The sequence below is a fragment of the Amblyraja radiata genome, chromosome 6, assembly GCF_010909765.2.
Source record: "Amblyraja radiata isolate CabotCenter1 chromosome 6, sAmbRad1.1.pri, whole genome shotgun sequence".
Lineage (NCBI taxonomy): Eukaryota > Metazoa > Chordata > Chondrichthyes > Rajiformes > Rajidae > Amblyraja > Amblyraja radiata.
In genome coordinates, this window is record NC_045961.1 from 104194540 (window position 1) to 104213153 (window position 18614).

The following is an 18614-nucleotide window of genomic DNA, read 5'->3' on the forward strand; positions in this document are numbered from 1 at the left end:
GTTTAAACCTGTGGAATCACGCAACTTGGGAGGTTTGTGGTCTTCAGCTGAGAGCAAGATCCAGCAGCAATAAGCCCTCAGGGAGTAGAAAGGAGTGTTATTTCATTCACACGATCAGAGGGTCACAATATTACCCCCAGCTCCAATAACCAGGCACAAATTATTGCAATTCATTTGAGATCTTAACTTTTTGTTCACTCTGGTTATTTAAAAAAAAATAGACATTGAAATACACTTAACAAAATATTCGTGAGTAGGAAGGAACTGCAGATAGACACAAATGCTGGAGTAAATTTAACAGGTGAGACAGCATCTCTTGAGAGAAGGAATGGGAGAAGTTTCCTTCACCCATTCCTTCTCTTGGCTGCCTCACCCGCTGACTTACTCCAGCATTTTGTGTCTATCTGCCTTCGATTTAAACCAGCATCTGCAGTTCTTTCTTACACAGGGAACTGCAGATGTTGGTTTGCACTGAAGATGGACACAAAGCACTGTAGTAACTCATAAATATCCCAAATAATCATGCACACAATAAAACATTTGGGGACGTTGTTCCAAAAGCCAAAATAGGCTCATTGGCACTGTGGCAGTGAGAGGTTCGATGAAGAATCGGACGCTAAGGGTTCCTATGTTTAATCAAACATCCTTGCAGCATCTTTGGCTACGGAGATTGATCTTGGCTGGAATGGCGGGAGTTGGCATGGGTGGAGGGGGTAGGGGGAGCTTACTTATTTAAGGGAGATGAGATCTGGTGTCTTGGAGTGTGGACCATCCTTGGTTACTCCGGCTGAAGACTTGGGCCCTTTGGAATCAAACAGAGGTTGGAGGGTTGGATAGAGTGGATGTGGAGAGGATGTTTCCACTAGTGGGGGAGTCTGGGATCAGAGATCGTACAGTAGCTTCAGAATTAAAGGACGTTCTTTAGAACAGAGATGAGGAGGAATTTCTATAGTCAGGGGGTGGTGAATCTGTGGAATTCTTTGCCACAGAAGGCTGTGGAGGTCAAGTCAATTGATATTTTCAAGGCAGAGATGGATAGATTGTTGATTAGTGTGAGTGTCAGGGGTTATGGGGAGAAGGCAAGAGAACGGGGTTAGGAGGTAAAGATAGATCTAGACAATATAAAAATGTTCCACAGACACGAAGTGCTGGAGTAACTCAGCGGGACAGGCGGCATCATAGTTCAACCATGATTCAATGGAGGAGTTCACCTGATGGGCCAAATGGCCTAATTGTGCTCCTATAAGTCATGTACTTCTCTGGAGGAAAAGGATGGGTGATGTTTTGGGTCGGGGCCCTACTTCAGACTGAATTGAAGTCTGAAGTCTGAGTAGTGAAGACCAAGTGTGAAGAAGGGTCCCGACCTGAAACGTCACCTATTCCTTCGCTCCATGGATACTGCTTCACCCACTGAGTTTCCCCAGCATTTTTATCTACCTTCTGAACCGTAGGAAGGTTGGTTTACACCGAAGATAAACACAAACTTCTGGAGTAACTCAGCGGGATGGGCAGCGTCTCTGGGGAAACGGAAGAGGTGACGTTTCGTGTATGGAGAAGGGTCACGACTTGAAACGTCACCCATTCCTTTTCTCCAGAGATGCTGCCTGACCTGCCGAGTTACTCCAGCTTTTTATGCCCATCCGCAGGCCCCTCGTTCAGGATTTAAAACTACAATGAGGACTACTGAAAGCGTATGGACGTGTAGTTTAAATAAGACCCCCTTCCTCCGGTCCCTTCCTATCTCCCACACACTACACACACACTCACACTCAGTGGTTCACCAGTTTATGTGACCAGCACAAACAGATTATACAAAAACCTGACAAATCTACACCTCTTGTCCTAGATCCTTGCTGCTGCAACAGTCAGTGACAATGTGACAGTAATGCAGAGGAGGTAGACACAAAAAGCTGGAGTAACTCAGCGGGACAGGCAGCATCTCCGGAGAGTCTTAAGGGTCTCGACCCGGAACGTCGCCCATTCCTTCTCTCCAGAGATGCTGCCTGTCCCACTGAGTTACTCCACTGAGTCCCACTGAGTTACTCTAGCTTTTTGTGTCTACCTTCGATTTTAACCAACATCTGCAGTTCTTTCTTAAAGCCCTGTCCCACAGTTCTCCCGAGTTTGCCCTGATTCGAACTCAGAGATATACGGTAATGGCCACTCGTCGGTACCCTGGGCTCTCGTGGACATTTTTCAACATGTTGAAAAATCTTCACGAGTCTTCCCGTGTTTATATGCCGTAAGCGAGTCTTCCCGAGTACCTGCCGTTAGCGATACGAGCCGCTAAGGGACGTCCCCGAGCTCCGACATACCCGCTACATTAATTCTCCGTGCTTACCACGAGTTTGATTTTTTTAAAACTCGGGAGAGCTCTTGGAATGAACTCGTACCGTGGTCCAGGGCTTTAACACAGTAATGCAGAGGCTATCCACTCATACTGTGTGGGCCTGGTATTTCTTTCCTCGGCACACCACTACCCCCCTCCACCATTCTCTTCCCCAACCCCCACCACACAACCTCTAATCCTTTCCAAAACTTTAGCTTAGCTTAGTGCGACAGCGAGCCGGCGCCAACCAGCGATTCCCCGCACGCTAACGCCATCTTACACACACACACATACTGGGGCCATTTTACAATTGTACCAAGCCAATTAACCTACGTCTTTAGAGTGAGTCTCATAATACAAAGTCGGCAATGTGCTGGAGATGAGCAGTGGCAAGAGCGGAAGGCAAGCAAAGAAATGAGGGGAGGGGCGTGGGGTTTCATCCTCTGTCATTTATGTCCCCTCTGCTCCCAACACGGTGACCTGCCAACCCACCCCGATACAGCTCCGCCGCTTGTTCACTGCTTGCACTTGCAGTCCCCTCTTGTGTCGAGGGTCCACGGATACAGTCTGTAGGAGACGACATTTAAAACCAGACAGGCAAAACAGCCAACAAGGGTCAAAGTTTTTTGTTTTTTTTAAGCAATTAGTTTCCAATATTTGTTCAATATTTTGGCCCCATATGCAAAGTCCATGAACGTTAGCTGCTCTCAAGATTTAGTTAACTATTATCTGGGGTGCTACTAAAACAACCTAGCAATCATAACACAAGCTGCAATATCCCTTGCTTATGCATTTTACATAATAACTTCCCATTTAGATCCACCGCACCTGACAGTGCTTTACAAAAATAAAATGCAAACAAACTCGCATGATCGGAAATATCTCTCGGTTTCTTGTTGATTCATGATTCTGTTGAAGTCTTTCGCTCACAGACACCAACTCTGCAGAACCCGACACGTCGCTTCCCAGGCCCGAGGTGCACCTTATCTTCCCCAGGAGTCTGACTTTCAATTTCTTTATTGCTTCTTCAGAGACGTCTCCACAAAAATTACAGGCCAGACGCCCAGTAAAAACTGCAAATTAAAGAAATGTCCGTCATTAAAACCCGTGCATTGCGAAACAGAACCGCACATGCCTGACGCTGGAGGGACTAATTGTTTGATCGATTGACACTTTATTTTCACTGCTGTTCACGAAAGATTTTCAATGTATCTCGGTACATGCGACACTAAACTAATGTAACTTACGAGACATGGCACAGTGAAATTCTTTGCTTTGCATTACATACACATGGTATGCAAAGAGTCGCTATGTACAGGGTGCCCACAAAGTTACGAAGTATTCATTATAATTCCCAATGGTCTCCCTTTGTTCCCAGCGGTCCCTCCCCCCATGCCGGGTCCCCCTTTGTTATGGTTGATTGGCAGAAAACTCATCCCAGGCTGTGGCGGAACAGTGGCGCAGCAGGTAATGCTGCTGCCTCACGGCATCGGAGATTTAGACTTCACTTTAGACTTTAGAGATACAGCGCGGAAATAGGCCTTTCAGCCCGCCGAGTCCGTGGCGACCAGCGATCCCCGTACACTAGCACTATCCTAAGCACACTAGGGACAATTTAATCAAAGTCAATTAACCCACAAACCTGTACGTCTTTGGAGTGTGGGAGGAAACCGGAGCACCCGGACAAAACCCACGCAGGTCACGGGGAGAACGTGCAAACTCCGTACAGACAGCACCCGTAGTCAGGATCAAACCCGGGACTCTGGCTCTCGTAAGGCACCAACTCTACCGCTGCGCCACCATGCCATCCCTAATTGTAACATTTTACCCAGAAGATGGCACTACTTATCATTACTTAGCGCTGACTCAGGCATGGGTTATGTCTCTGGAGTTGGACCTGAACGTGCAACCCACAAGTATGAGAGAAGGGGGGGGGGGGGGGGGGGGGGGGGGGGGGCTGACTTTAATTGCCTCCACTTGCAAGCACGGTCTCTTCTCTGCGGGAATAAAACAAAGGAATTAAGTAGCATCTGGTTCCTGTTTTGTTGCGAATATGCTTGACAAATGTTGCAGTTTTATAAGAGATCGTGTCTATCTGCAGCTTTATAAGAGTTTGGTTAGGTCCCATTTGGAGAACTGCTATCCGATTCACCTCTACCCCACTGGGGACATTGCACTTTGTCTCTGGAACTGATGCATTGCAATGCCACACGATACTCTGTACTCTCGATCTTCCCCTTTGCTCCATTTATTGCCAGTGAGTTTGAACTACTGTATCTATCTTTAGTTTAGAGATACAGCGCGGAAACTGGTCCTTCGGCCCAGCGAGTCCGCACTGACCAGCGGTCCCCGAAGATTAACACTACCCCACACACACACACGAGGGACAATTTTATATTTATACACATTTATCGCAAGCCAATTAACCTGCAAACCTACGTCTTTGGAGTGTGGGTGGAAACCGGAGCACACCGGAGGAAAACCCCGTGGTCAAAGGGAGAACGTATAAACTCCGTATAGACTACATATAGACAGCAGCCATAGTCGGGATCGATCGAACCCGCCTTATACCTATATATGGTACATCTAATCTGTTTGGATGATATGTAAATCAAAGCTGTAAATCACTGTACCTTGGAACATGCGAACGTAACAACTGTAAACAACATTAAGTGGTTATTAAGATAAATGGGGGGGGGCGGGGACACACACCTCGTGAGTTAACACATTTAAGAACTGGTTTAAACTCCTCTATCCATTATCATTAAAAAGAGTGGATAATCGTTAATGTTCAACCACAAGCTCACACTTTCAATTAAAAGGCTTTGTACGAACATGACCTTGCTGCGGGAAACAAAAGCAAACCTCTGAGCTCAGGGCTTGGCTTACCTTCACTTTAGGCCTGTATTTCAAGTATAAAGTTCTTGTGTACATACTGAAAAACATAAACAAGAAACCTGGATCAGAAACAACAGGACACAAGTACACGTCAAAAGACAAAATCTGCTAAATCATGGTTTAAAAGTAAATCATGTTCATTTTTTGTTAGTTTAATTTAGAGATACAGCGCGGAACCAGGCCGGGTCTGCACCGACCAGCGATCCTCACTATCCTACACACACACACTAGGGGCGATCCTCACTATCCTACACACACACACTAGGGTCGATCCTCACTATCCTACACACACACACACACACTAGGGTCGATCCTCACTATCCTACACACACACACACACTAGGGTCGATCCTCACTATCCACACACACACACACACACACTAGGGTCGATCCTCACTATCCTACACACACACACACACTAGGGTCGATCCTCACTATCCTACACACACACACACACACTAGGGTCGATTTTCACATTTACCAAGCCAATTAACCTACAAACCTGTACGTCGTGGGAGTGTGGGAGGAAACCAAAGTTTTCGGAGAAAACACACGTAGGTCACGGGGAGAACGTGCAAACTCCGTACAGACAGCACCAGTAGTCAGGGTCGAACCCGGGTCTCCAGCGCTGCATTCGCTGCAAGGCAGCAACTGTACCGCTGCGCCTCCGTGCCGTTAATATAATCGTGAAACTCACGATTATAGCTTGGCCTTACAACAACACATGGCTTCACTAACCCAGCTTATGGCCAGCTAAATGCTCTCGGCTGTGTGAGCTTGGGTTATAGCACTGAGAACACATTTTTAATGTCTAACCTCAGAATAAAAGGATGCACCCTGAGAAAGGAGTTTCTTTAGCCAGAAGGTGGTGAATCTGTGGAATTCATTGCCGCAGACGGCTGAGGAGACCAAGTCATTGGGTATTTAAGATTAGCAAGGGTGTCAGGGTCTGGGTAGAAGGCGGAGATTTAGGAAAGATAGGTCAGCCACCGATTGAATGGCAGAGTAGACTCAATGGGTAAATGGCCCCAATTCTGCTCCTACGACTTATGAACTAATGAACAACTCCCACTTTAAAATACTCCAGACTTGAGCTCCACAGCCATTCATATTCATTTGAGCCATTCGGCCCATCAAGTTACTCCGCCATAATCTTTCTATCTCTCCCCTCCAACCCCATTCTCCTGCCTTTCTCCCCAATAGACCTGACACTCGTACTAATCAAGAATCTATCCACAGTGCCTCCATAATGTTGGGACCAAAGACCCATCATTTATTATTTGCCTCTGTACTCCCCAATTTGAGATTTGTAATAGAAAAAAAATCACATGAGGTTAAAGTGCACATTGTCGGTTTTATTAACGGGTATTTTTATACATTTTGGTTTCACCATGTAGAAATTACAGCTGTGTTTATACATAGTCCCCCCATTTCAGGGCACCATAATGTTTGGGACACATGGCTTCACAGCTGTTTGTAATTGCTCAGGTGTGTTTAATTGCCTCCTTAATGCAGGTATAAGAGAGCTCTCAGCACCCAGTCTTTCCTCCAGTCTTTCCATCACCTTTGGAAACATTTTATTGCTGTTTATCAACATGAGGACCAAAAGTTGTGCCAATGAAAGTCAAAGAAGCCATTATGAGACTGAGAAACAAGAATAAAACTGTTAGAGGTATCAACCAAACATTAGGCTTACCAAAATCAACTGTTTGGAACATCATTAGGAAGAGATCACTGGTGAGCTTCCTAATCGCAAAGGGACTGGCAGGCCAAGGAAGTCCTCCACAGCTGAAGAATTCTCTCTAAAATAAAGACAAATCCCCAAACACCTGTCCGACAGATCAGAATCACTCTTCAGGAGTCAGGTGTAGATTTGTCACTGACCACTGTCCGCAGAAGACTTGATGAACAGAAATACAGAGGGATACACTTCAAGATGCAAACCATTGGTTAGCCGCAAAAATAGCATGGCCAGGTTACAGGTTTGCCAAGAATGTACTTGAAAGAGCAACCACAGTTCTGGAAAAAGGTCTTGTGGACAGATGAGATGAAGATTAACTTATATCAGAGTGATGGCAAGAGCAAAGTATGGAGGGGAGATGGAACTGCCCAAGATCCAAAGCATACCACCTCATCTGTGAAACACGGTGGTGGGGGTATGGCCTGGGCATGTATGGCTGCTGAAGGTACTGGCTAGCTTATCTTCATTGATGATACATCTGCTGATGATAGTAGCATAATGAATTTCTGAAGTGTATAGACACATCCTATCTGCTCAAGTTCAAACAAATGCCTCAAAACTCATTGGCAGCAGTTCATTCTACAGCAAGACAATGATCCCAAACATACTGCTAAAGCAACAAGGAGTTTTTCAAAGCTAAAAAATGGTCAATTATAGAGTGGCCAAGTCAATCACCCGATCTGAACCCAATTGAGCATGCCTTTCATATGCTGAGGAGAAACTGAAGGGGACCTAGCCCCCAAAACAACGCATAAGCTAAAGATGTTGCAATACAGGCCTGGCAGAGCATCACCAGAGAAACACCCAGCAACTGGTGATGTCCATGAATCGCAGACTTCAAGCAGTCTTTGCATGCAAAGGACATGCAACAAATACTAAACATGACTACTTTCATTTACATGACATTGCTGTGTCCAAACATTACGGTGCCCTAAAAAGGGGGGACTATATGTAAACACTGCTGTAATTTCAACATGGTGAAACCAAAATGTATTAAAATGGACTTTATAAAAATCTGACAATGTGCACTTTAACCTTATGTGATTTTTTCTATAACATCTCAATTTAAAGAGGCAAATAAATAAATGATGGGTCTTTGTCCCAAACATTATGGAGGAGGGGCCCTGTATCTCTGCCTTAAATATATCCATTGATGTGGCACTGAATTCCACCTCTGACTAAAGATATTCTTCCTCATCTCCTTCATAAAGGAACATCCGTTAATTCTGAGGCTATGGCCTCTGTTCCTGGACACTCCCACTAGTGGAAACATCTTCTCCACATCCACTCTACCCATGCCATTCACTATTCGAATGTTTCCACAGATTCACCACCTTTGGCTAAAAGATTCCTACTATCGCCACTCTAAAGGTATGTCCCTACAGAGCCTCAGCATTATACCCCTGTTTTGTATACAAGCCCTCTCGAAATAAATGCTGGCATTGCATTTGCTTTCTTTACTACCGATTCGACTTGCAGTGTAATTTTCTGGGAATCCTGCACCAGCTCCCATGTTCTTTCGCACCACCGATTTCTGGATTCTCTCCCCATTTAGAAAATAGTCTACGCCTTTATTCCTACTGCCAAAAAGCAAGTCTCCAGACTTTGCTGCACTGTATTCCATCTGCCACTTCTCTTCCCACTCTTCCAACCTGTCCAAGTCCTTCTGCAGAGTCCCTGCCTTCACTGCACTACCTGCCCCTCCATCTATTTTCGTTTAATTCGCAAACTTATCCACAAAGTCTTCAATGTGGTGAAGATGTCGCTGTTTAGAGCATATTGCACACCACTCTACCCTGCACACCTGTGGTCGAACTATGGAAAGACAAGTTTGCAGAGACTAAAGGTGGCCTAGAATGATGCCATGAGAACACTGCTAAGGAAACCTAGAGGGTGTAGTATCAGTAACATGTTTGTGGCTGCAGGAGTCACTACTTTAGAAGCTATCCTAAGAAATCACATGTATAAATTCATCTGCAGGACAAATGACTCTAAAAGTGTAATTATTGTGGCCTTGTCAAACATAAGGTTTAGCACTACACGCTACGAATCCCAGTTGTGGAGACACTGGTATCGTTGTATCGTTGTAGGACATTGATCATTCCTTTTTATTCTGGATTTTAACTCATGTATTGTGTTTCATTTTTTAATATATAATTAGGATGCTTTATAAGTGATATACTAAGCTTTTTATATATATTTATGATGTTTTTTTAATATGCAATGCATTTTATGTAATGTTGTCCCTTGTCTGGACCTTGAGTCCGAAATAAACTTGATTAGTATAATCCCCTCTTCCAACCCCGCTAGTCACTGGCATACAAGCAGGTCCCCCCCCCTTATTGCCACTCTTTGTCTTCTGCCATCCAGCCAACCCGCTATCCATGCTAATACCTGCCCTTTAATACCATGGACTCACATCTTCATTAACAGCCTTATCAAAGGTGACACCTTATCGAAGTCTATAAAATAAACCAACACCAGTTGCAATAGAGGAGCTGTTTGCACAAATGGAAAGAACAATAGGTTGCCTTTACAACTGTGCTGTGTGCCATCATACTTTAATGTGGTAAATCAACTGGATGACTTGGTGTGCAATGTGAAAGTGAAAATCCAGATAACAAGTAAGGGTCAACCACTCAGGTTAATTACAATTTGGCTGGTTGCTTCACAGCCACTTTATGCAGCTGGGAAACATTGCTCCATCCAGCTCCCATTAAACTAGCTGTCTCAGGCCTACAGGTCGCTCCTCAATATTTCACTCTGTATCACTCCCTCAGCACTGTACACTGCGTTAGTTTTCATACTGCCAATAAGTTGCTGGAGAAGATCTTTAATTCACAGCACATTTCTTTAAGGCGATAATACAACGATTAATTTAAATCTGATACTTGTATTTACAAATGTAATAATATCAGTTACTCTAGTTTTTCAAACCCCATTCAAGATTCAAGAGACATGTATTTAGTGTCACCTGCAACAATTGGTACAGTGAAATTCGGGTCACCATACAGCAATACAAATAAAAAAAACACAACACATGATAGACTTTAACAAAAACACCCCCACACAGCGGAATCAAAGTTTCCCACTGTGAGGGAAGGCACCAGTCAATTAACACTGAAGATATCAATTAATCCAACATAAATTGATATGGTCGTGAAGAACACAAAGTGCTGGCTGGAGTAACTCAGCAGGTTAGCAGGGAGCATCTCTGAAGCACATGTTTAAGAAAGAACTGCCCATGCTGGAAAAATCAAAGGTAGACAAAAATGCTGGAGAAACTCAGCGGGTGCGGCAGCATCTATGGAGCGAAGGAATAGGTGACGTTTCGGGTCGGGACACTTCTTCAGACTGATGTGGGGTTGGTGGGGGGGGGGGGGGGGGGCGGGGAAGAGGAAAGGCAGAGGCGGTGACAGTGGGCTGTGGGAGAGCTGGGGAGGGGAAGGAGGGAGAAAGCAGGGACTACGTGAAATTGGAGAAGTCAATGTTCATACTGCTGGGGTGTAAACTATCCAAGCAAAATATGAGGTGCTGCTCCTCCAATTTGCTGTGGGACTCACTCTGGCCATGGAGGGGGCCCAGGACAGAAAGGTCGGATTCGGAATGGGAGGGGGAGTTGAAGTGTTGAGCCACAGGGAGATCAGGTTGGTTATTGCGAACCGAGCGGCGTTGTTGGGCGAAGCGATCGCAAAGCCTGCGAAAGGGGAGGAGATGGGAGATGTGGCCTGTGGTGGGATCCCATTGCAGGTGGCGAAAATGTCGGCGGATTATCTGTAGTATTGTGACGGTTGGTAGGGTGGAAGGTGAGGACAAGGGGGACTCTGCCCTTGTTACGAGTGGGGGAGATGGGGAGTGAGAGCGGAGCTACGGGATATAGAAGAGACCCTGATGAGAAGGGTCCTCACCTATAGTCGAAGAGGGGAACCTTCTGGAGGACAGTGATAGGTAACGATTCAGGTCGTGTCTGAAGAAGGGACAGCTCAGTTGTGCAGTGGTAGAGTTGCTGCCTTAGAGCGCCAGAGAACCAGATTTGATCCTGACTACGGGTGCTGTGTGTACGGAGTTTGTACGTTCTCCCTGTGACCACGTGGGTTTTCCCTGGGTGCTCCGGTTTCCTCCCACACTCGAAAGACGTACAGGTTTGTAGGTGAATTGGCTTTGGTAAATTGTCGCTAGTGTGTAGGACGCTAGCTGGTGCACGGGGATCGATCGGCATGAATTCAGTGGCACGAAGGGCCCATTTCCGTGCTGTATCTCTAAACTGAACTAGAGGATGTGTAGGAAGGAACTGTAGATGCCGGTTTAAACCGAAGATAAACACAAAATGCTGGAGTAACTCAGCGGGACAGGCAGCATCTCTGGAGAAAAGGAATGGGTGACGTTTCAGGTTGAGACACTTCTTCAGACTAGAGTCAGGGGGAAACAGGAGGATGATTTGTCAGTGCTGATGGAAGAGTGATGGAAGATAAATTCATTTATCAAGCACTTCAACTGCTAAGGCGTAGACGACTATTGACCTAGCGATGTTAATTGGGAATAAGGTAGATGGGTAATTGATGGCCATTATTGGATATGGTGGATGAAAGGATCTGCTTCTGTGCTGTATATCATTGTGACTCTGCAACCGACCTAGATGCCCCATCTGCATTAGTTCCACCTGCCCGTGTTTGGACCATATCCCTCTCACCTTTCCTGTCCATATACCTGTGTAGATGTCTTTAACTTCTCTGCACTCTGTCCAGCTTAATGGCATTTTCCTATAGCTGTGTGGCCAAAACTGAGCATAATAGTCCACATACAACATCTTTGGAAATTGGCTAGAATTTTACTCTTTGACCTTGGTTTTGTTTTCAGCTTTAAATCAAATCCAATTATGAATATTCATGGTTGAAAGCTCGAGTGATTTCAAAATAATGGAAGGTATAGAAGTCGGAGGGAGATAAAAGAGGCAGCTTGCTCAGTGAATTGAACAAAACATGAACAAAGCTCCCCAGATTAGGAAATATGTTCAATCACCCTGCAGTGGCCCCCACATCCCTCCAAATGACTGAAGGCAGAAGTTTGTCGTGAAGACAAACACAAAATGCCGGAGTAACTCAGCAGGTCAGGCAGCATCTCTGGAGAAAAGGAATGGGTGATGTTTCAGGTCAACACCCTTCACCAGCGGGAATCAGAGGTGGGGGTGGGGAGACAGCTAGAGAGGATCTCACAGAACTCCTGTCTGTGTGGCGAGGAGAACTTCTACAAAGTAGGCATACCTTGGGGAGATTTCACAGTGAAGCAGTAAAATATAGACAAAAGGAACTCGGGTCAGTTTCTGATGAAAGATCTCGACCCGAAATGTCACCCATTCCGTCTCTCCAGAGATGCTGCTTGTCCCACTGAGTTACTCCAGCATTTTGTGTCTATCTTCAGTTTAAACCAGCATCTGCAGTTCCTTCCTAGTTGAATTCCAGTTTAGTTTATTGTCACGTGTACCGAGGTACAGTGAAAAGCTTTTGTCGCATGTCTTGTACTCGCTAGAGTTTAGAAGATTGAGGGGGGATCTTATAGAAACTTACAAAATTCTTAAGGGGTTGGACAGGCTAGATGCAGGAAGATTGTTCCTGATGTTGGGGAAGTCCAGGACAAGGAGTCACAGTTTAAGGATAAGGGGGAAATCTTTTAGGACCGAGATGAGCAAAACATTTTTCACACAGAGAGTGGTGAATCTCTGGAATTCTCTGCCACAGAAGGTAGTTGAGGCCAGTTCATTGGCTATATTTAAGAGGGAGTTAGATGTGGCCCTTGTGGCTAAAGGGATCAGGGGGTATGGAGAGAAGGCAGGTACAGGATACTGAGTTGGATGATCAGCCATGATCATATTGAATGGCGGTGCAGGCTCGAAGGGCCGAATGGCCTACTCCTGCACCTATTTTCTATGTTTCTATGTTTCTAACCAGTCAGAAGAAAGACAATACATGATTACAATCGATCCATTTACAATGTAAAGGTACATGATAATGGAATAACGTTCAGTGCAGGGTAAAGCCAGCAAAGTCCGATCATGGATAGTCCGAGGGTCATCAAAGAGGTAGATAGTAGTTCAGGACTGCTCTCTGGTTGGGGTAGGATGGTTCAGTTGCCTGATAACAGCTGGGAAGAAACTGTCCCTGAATCTGGAGGTGTGCGTTTTCACACTTCTATACCTCTTGCCTGATGGGAGAGGGGAGAAGAGGGAGTGGCCAGGGAGAGACTGGTCCTTGATTATGCTGCTGGCCTTGCTGAGGCAGCGTGAGACATAAGTGGAGTCAATGGAAGGGAGGTTGGTTCGTGCGATGGTCTGGGCTGCGTCCGTAATTCTCTGCAATTTCTTGCGGCCTTGGATGGAGCTGTTCCCCAAACCGAGCTGTAATGCATCCTGATAAAATGCTTTCTATGGTGCATGTGTAGAAGTTGGTGAGAGTTGTTGGGGACATGCCAAGCTTCCTAAACCTTCTAAGGAAGTCGAGGAAATGCTGATGTTGGTTTACAATAAAAGACACACAGTTTTTTTCCTTTGTTTTCGTATTGTTTGTTTACCGCACGATATGGACATCCCAGGGCACTACCATTTAATACCCTCCCCAATTGCCCTTAGACAATAGACAATAGGTGTGGGAGTAGGCCATTCGGCCCTTCGAGCCAGCACCGCCATTCATGGGTGATCATCCCCAATCAGTAGCCCGTTCCTGCCCTCCCCATATCCCCTGACTCCGCTATTTTTAAGAGCCCTTTCTAGCTCTCTCTTGAAAGCATCCAGAGAACCTGCCTCCACCGCCCTCTGAGGCAGAGAATTCCACAGACTCACCACTAAATAGCTTGCTCCTTATTCTTAAACTGAGGCCCCTGGTTCTGGACTCCCCCACCATCGGGAACATGTTTCCTGCCTCTAGCGTGTCCAAACCTTAACAATCTTATATGTTTCAATGAGATCTCCTCTCATCCTTCTAAACTCCAGAGTGTACAAGCCCAGCTGCCCAATTCTCTCAGCATATGACAGTCCCGCCATCCCGGGAATGAACCTTGTAAACCTACGCTGCACTCCCTCAATAGCAAGAATGTCCTTCCTCAAACTGTCCTTCCTTGAACAGAATATCTTGCTAAGTTACTCAAAGTCGACCACATTACTGTAGGTCAGAATTTAATCATGTGGGACGATAGTTGTCTTTCCCTGAAGGACGGTGGTGAATCAAATGTTTTGAATAACAGTTTGAAAAAACATCATGGTCACTATTGCGTATACTAGCTTTTTATTTTGTTTCGTTTGAATCATCTGAATTTAAATTCTCCATTTGCTGTGGCAGGAATCGAACCTGTAATTCCTAAGCATTCATCTGATCAATGAATTACTAGCACAGTGACATAACCAGCGCACCATCAAAGCAAAAAACAGTAACTCAGCGAATCAGGCAGCATCACTGGAGGACATGGATAGGCGACGTTTCGGGTCAGGCCCCATTAGTTTATTTTACTTTAGAGTTACAGCATGGAAACAGGCCCTTCGGCCCTCCAAGTCTGTGCTGACCAGCGATCCCCTGTACATTTGTTCTATCTTACCCGCATCGGGACAATTTTACAGAAAGCAATTAACCTACAAACTTGCACATCTTTGGAATGTGGGAGGAAACCGGAGCACCTGGAGAAAACCCACGTGGTTACAGGGAGAACGTATAAACTCCATACACACAGCACTCATAGTCAGGGCGGTGAATCTGTGGAATTCTTTGCCACAGAAGGCTGTGGAGGCCTAGTCAATGGATATTTTTAAGTCAGAGATAGATATAGATTCTTGATTAGCACGGGTGTCAAGGGTTATGGGGAGAAGGCAGGAGAATGGGGTTAGGAGGGAGAAATAGATCAGCCATGATTGAATGGCGGAATAGACTTGATGGGCCGAATGGCCTAATTCTGCGCCTATCACATCTTGATTATTGTTACGTTTGCCAAGACAGTGAAAAACCTTGCGTGCTATCCAGTCAAATTACTGTGCGTGACTACTGCTTATCAGGCAATAAAATGTTAGCAGTAAAATAGGTTTGTTTTTTTAAAGGTTTAACTCATCATTTTTAATGGCATCACAGGTGTATAAAAGGACACTATTCTTTACTCTGAACATTGAACCATTGTGATTAAGAAGGAACTGCAGAGGCTGGAAAATCGAAGGTACACAAAAAAGCTGGAGAAACTCAGCGGGTGCAGCAGCATCTATGGAGCGAAGGGAAAAGGCAACGTTTTGGGCCGAAACCCTTCTTCAGACGAAACCCTTCTTCAGACGAAACCCTTCTTCAGACGAAACCCTTCTTCTTCTTCCGAAGAAGGGTTTCGGCCCGAATCGTTGCCTTTTTCCTTCGCTCCATAGATGCTGCTGCACCCGCTGAGTTTCTCCAGCTTTTTTGTGTACCTTTGAACCATTGTGAGCTTGGTTTAGTGCAATGTGGAGTTCAATGTGATCGAGATTGTATAATAGTGGGTTTTATTCTGAATTGGAGGAAAGATCAGAATGTTGATTTAAAGATCTTACCTTGGCAGCCAAGTTCACACAAGTTCTCTCCAGCACGAATATCACTTGACCAGATAATTTGCATTTTCAGTGAGGATAAAGTATTGCCCGGGGGTAGATTCTCTCCTTCTCTTCATTGGCACCTTGTTTGTTCATTTGAGGGACTGGGTTGGTCCCAGTTAAAATATCTTATTGGAAAGACAGTGGGAGAGTCTAGGACCAGAGGGCACAACCTCAGAGTAAAAGGACGTACCTTTAGAATGGAGATGAGGAGGAATTTCTTTAGTCAGAGGGTGGTGAATCTGAGGAATGCATTGCCATAGATGGATGCGGATGCCAAGTCAATGGGTATTTGTTAAGCAGAGATTGTTCATAAATTATAGGAGGAGAATTCGATTATTATCTGAATGTTGTCAGATTAGGAAAAGGAGAGATGCAACGAGACCTAGGTGTCCTTGTATATCAGTCACTGAAAGTAAACATGCAGGTAGAGCAGGCAGTGAAGAAAGCTCATGGCATGTCGGCCTTCATCGCAAGAGGATTTGAGTATAGGAGCAAGGAGGTCCTACTGCAGTTGTACAGGGCCCTGGTAAGACCACACATGTGTGCAGTTTTGATCTCCTAATTTGAGGAAGGACTTTCTTGCTATTGAGGGAGTGCAGCGTAGGTTCACCAGGTTAATTCCCGGGATGGCGGGACTGACATATGATGAAAGAATGGATCGACTGGGCTTGTATACACTGGAATTTAGAAGGATGAGAGGATATCTTATAGAAACATATAAAGCTCTTAAGGGGTTGGACAGGCTAGATGCAAGAAAATTTTTCCCCTTCTTGGGAACCAGGGGTCAGTGTTTAAGAATAAGGGGTAGGCCATTTAGGACTGAGATGAGGAGAAACATTTTCAGCCAGAGTTGTGAATCTGTGGAATTCTGTGCCATTCAATCATGGCTAATCTATCTTTCCCTCTCACACCCATTCTCCTGCCTTCGCCCCATAGCCTCTGACCCCCTTATTAATCAAGAATTGCCGCCGGTGGCAATGAATTATCCAGCTTCACCACCCTCTGGCTAAATAAATACCTCTGCATCCCCTTTCTCAGGGCACGTCCTTTTATTCTGAGGCTACACATGAAAAATGTGTTTAGTTTGGTTTAGAGATGCGACGCGGAAACTGGCCCTTCAGCTGACTGAGTCCGCGCCGACCAGCGATCCCCGCACATTAATCCTGGTCTCAGGCATTGTAAGGAAACAACATTGTAAGGCACAACTGAGCTGTCCCCATCTTCAGAACCAAACTGAATCGTTACCTATCCATGTCCTCCAGAGATGCTGCCTGACTGCTGTTACTCCAGCACTTTGTGTTCTACACTACCATACCATACACTACCAAGTGGTCAGATACTCCGCCACTTCAATCTGGACTTCCACTGTTACGCTGATGACACCCAGATTTACCTTGGCACCAAATCCCCCACCAACCCCCCCCTCTCCCATATCAACTCCTGTTTGTCAGCAATAAAAACCTGGATGCAACATAATTTCCTCAAACTCAACAGCGATAAGACAGAATTTCTCCTCATAGGCTCCAAAGCCACACTTAGCAAAATCAATAACCCCACTCTCACCATCGACGGCACCACTGTCTCCCCATCTCCCCAGGCCCGCAACCTTGGCGTGATCTTTGATTCCACCCTCTCCCTTGAGCCTCACATCCGCCATGTCATTAAAACCTCCTTCTTTCATCTCCGCAACATCGCCAAACTCAGACCCTCTCTCACACCGCCTAGTGCTGAAAGACTCATCCATGCCTTCATCTCCTCCCGACTGGACTATTGCAACTCACTTCTCCTTGGCATCAGCTCCACCTACATCAACCGACTCCAACTGGTCCAGAACGCAGCCGCCCGACTCATCACCCACACCAAATCCTGGCATCACATCACTCCAGTCCTCAAAAAACTTCACTGGCTTCCCGTCTCCCACCGGATCACCTACAAAATCCTGGTCCTCACCTACAAAGCCCTCCACCATCTGGCCCCCACATATCTCATTGACCTCCTCTCCCCCTACCAACCCTCACGGTCCCTCAGATCCACATCAGCCGGTCTCCTCTCCATCCACAAGTCCAACCTCCGCAGTTTTGGGGACAGAGCCTTCTCCAGGGCAGCTCCCAGGCTCTGGAACTCCCTCCCCCAACTGATCCGCAATTCCGTGTCCCTCCCCATCTTCCAGTCCCGCCTCAAGACCCATCTCTTCACCTCTGCCTATCCTTAGCCCCACGTCCCCGTCCCTTTTCATCTGTGCATTAATTGCCTCATGCTGTGTTTTGTATTGAATTCTGTCTTTACTTTGTGTACTAGTCATGTCTCTACTATTTATTTCATTCCCCTTACATGTTTTTCCTATACATGCTCAATTTTTGTAAGGTGTCCTTGAGACTCTTGAAAGGCGCCCATAAATAAAATGTATTATTATTATTATTATACCAGTTATTTTGGGATTAATTGATACCGTCAAAATTAATTAGGCCGTTGTTGAAGAGGGGTATGGATTACTAGAGCAACTGGTATTATTAAATTTGTGAATACAAGTATCAGTTTTGACTCAGTAGTGGTATTATCGCCTAAAAGCAGGGGTCGGCAGCCTACGGCCCGTACCCCGTAATCATCCGGCCCGCAGCCTTCCATCATCTCCAGTACCTCCCGAGGTCGTGGTGACGCAAGGACGCAAGGAGTCCTGCGCTGGCGGCAGCAATCACGGAGTTGCCGAGCATCGCCGAGCTCTGTCTGTACTGCATCCTGCGTAAAGCCGCCGGCACGGCCGTGCACCTTCTGTGTCTGGGCTTCACTGTCGGGATGGGGGTTGTCAATAGGCCGGGGACGAGTGCGTGTGAGTATTTGAGCCACCGCCTTCAGGACAAAGCCCAGGCGATGGTCCGTAGGTACGCCATGTTGGTGAGCGCCCGTAACTAGGGACACCATGTTGGTGAGCGACCGTAACTAGGGATGCCATGTTGGTGAGCGCCCGTAACTAGGGACGCCATGTTGGTGAGCGCCCGTAACTAGGGGTGCCATGTTGGTGAGCGCCCGTAACTAGGGACGCCATGTTGGTGAGCGCCCGT

The 18614-nt window shown here is 46.0% G+C and overlaps 1 protein-coding gene across 3 annotated transcripts in view; it reads right to left on the reverse strand.

Moving 5' to 3' along the window:
* Positions 1–18614, reverse strand: part of acer3 (alkaline ceramidase 3) — a 192005-nt gene that overhangs the window by 8496 nt on the left and 164895 nt on the right. For 2 of the 3 annotated variants that reach the window (XM_033023385.1, XM_033023386.1), the window contains exons 10-11: positions 5219–5264; positions 2461–3402 (exon numbers count right to left, since the gene is read on the reverse strand). In XM_033023385.1, the coding sequence (XP_032879276.1) occupies positions 3346–3402; positions 5219–5264 (103 nt within the window). In that variant the 3' untranslated portion in view covers positions 2461–3345. Of the gene's footprint in view, positions 1–2460; positions 3403–5218; positions 5265–18614 lie in introns of those variants that run through there. The other variant, XR_004412413.1, reaches the window with a different exon arrangement.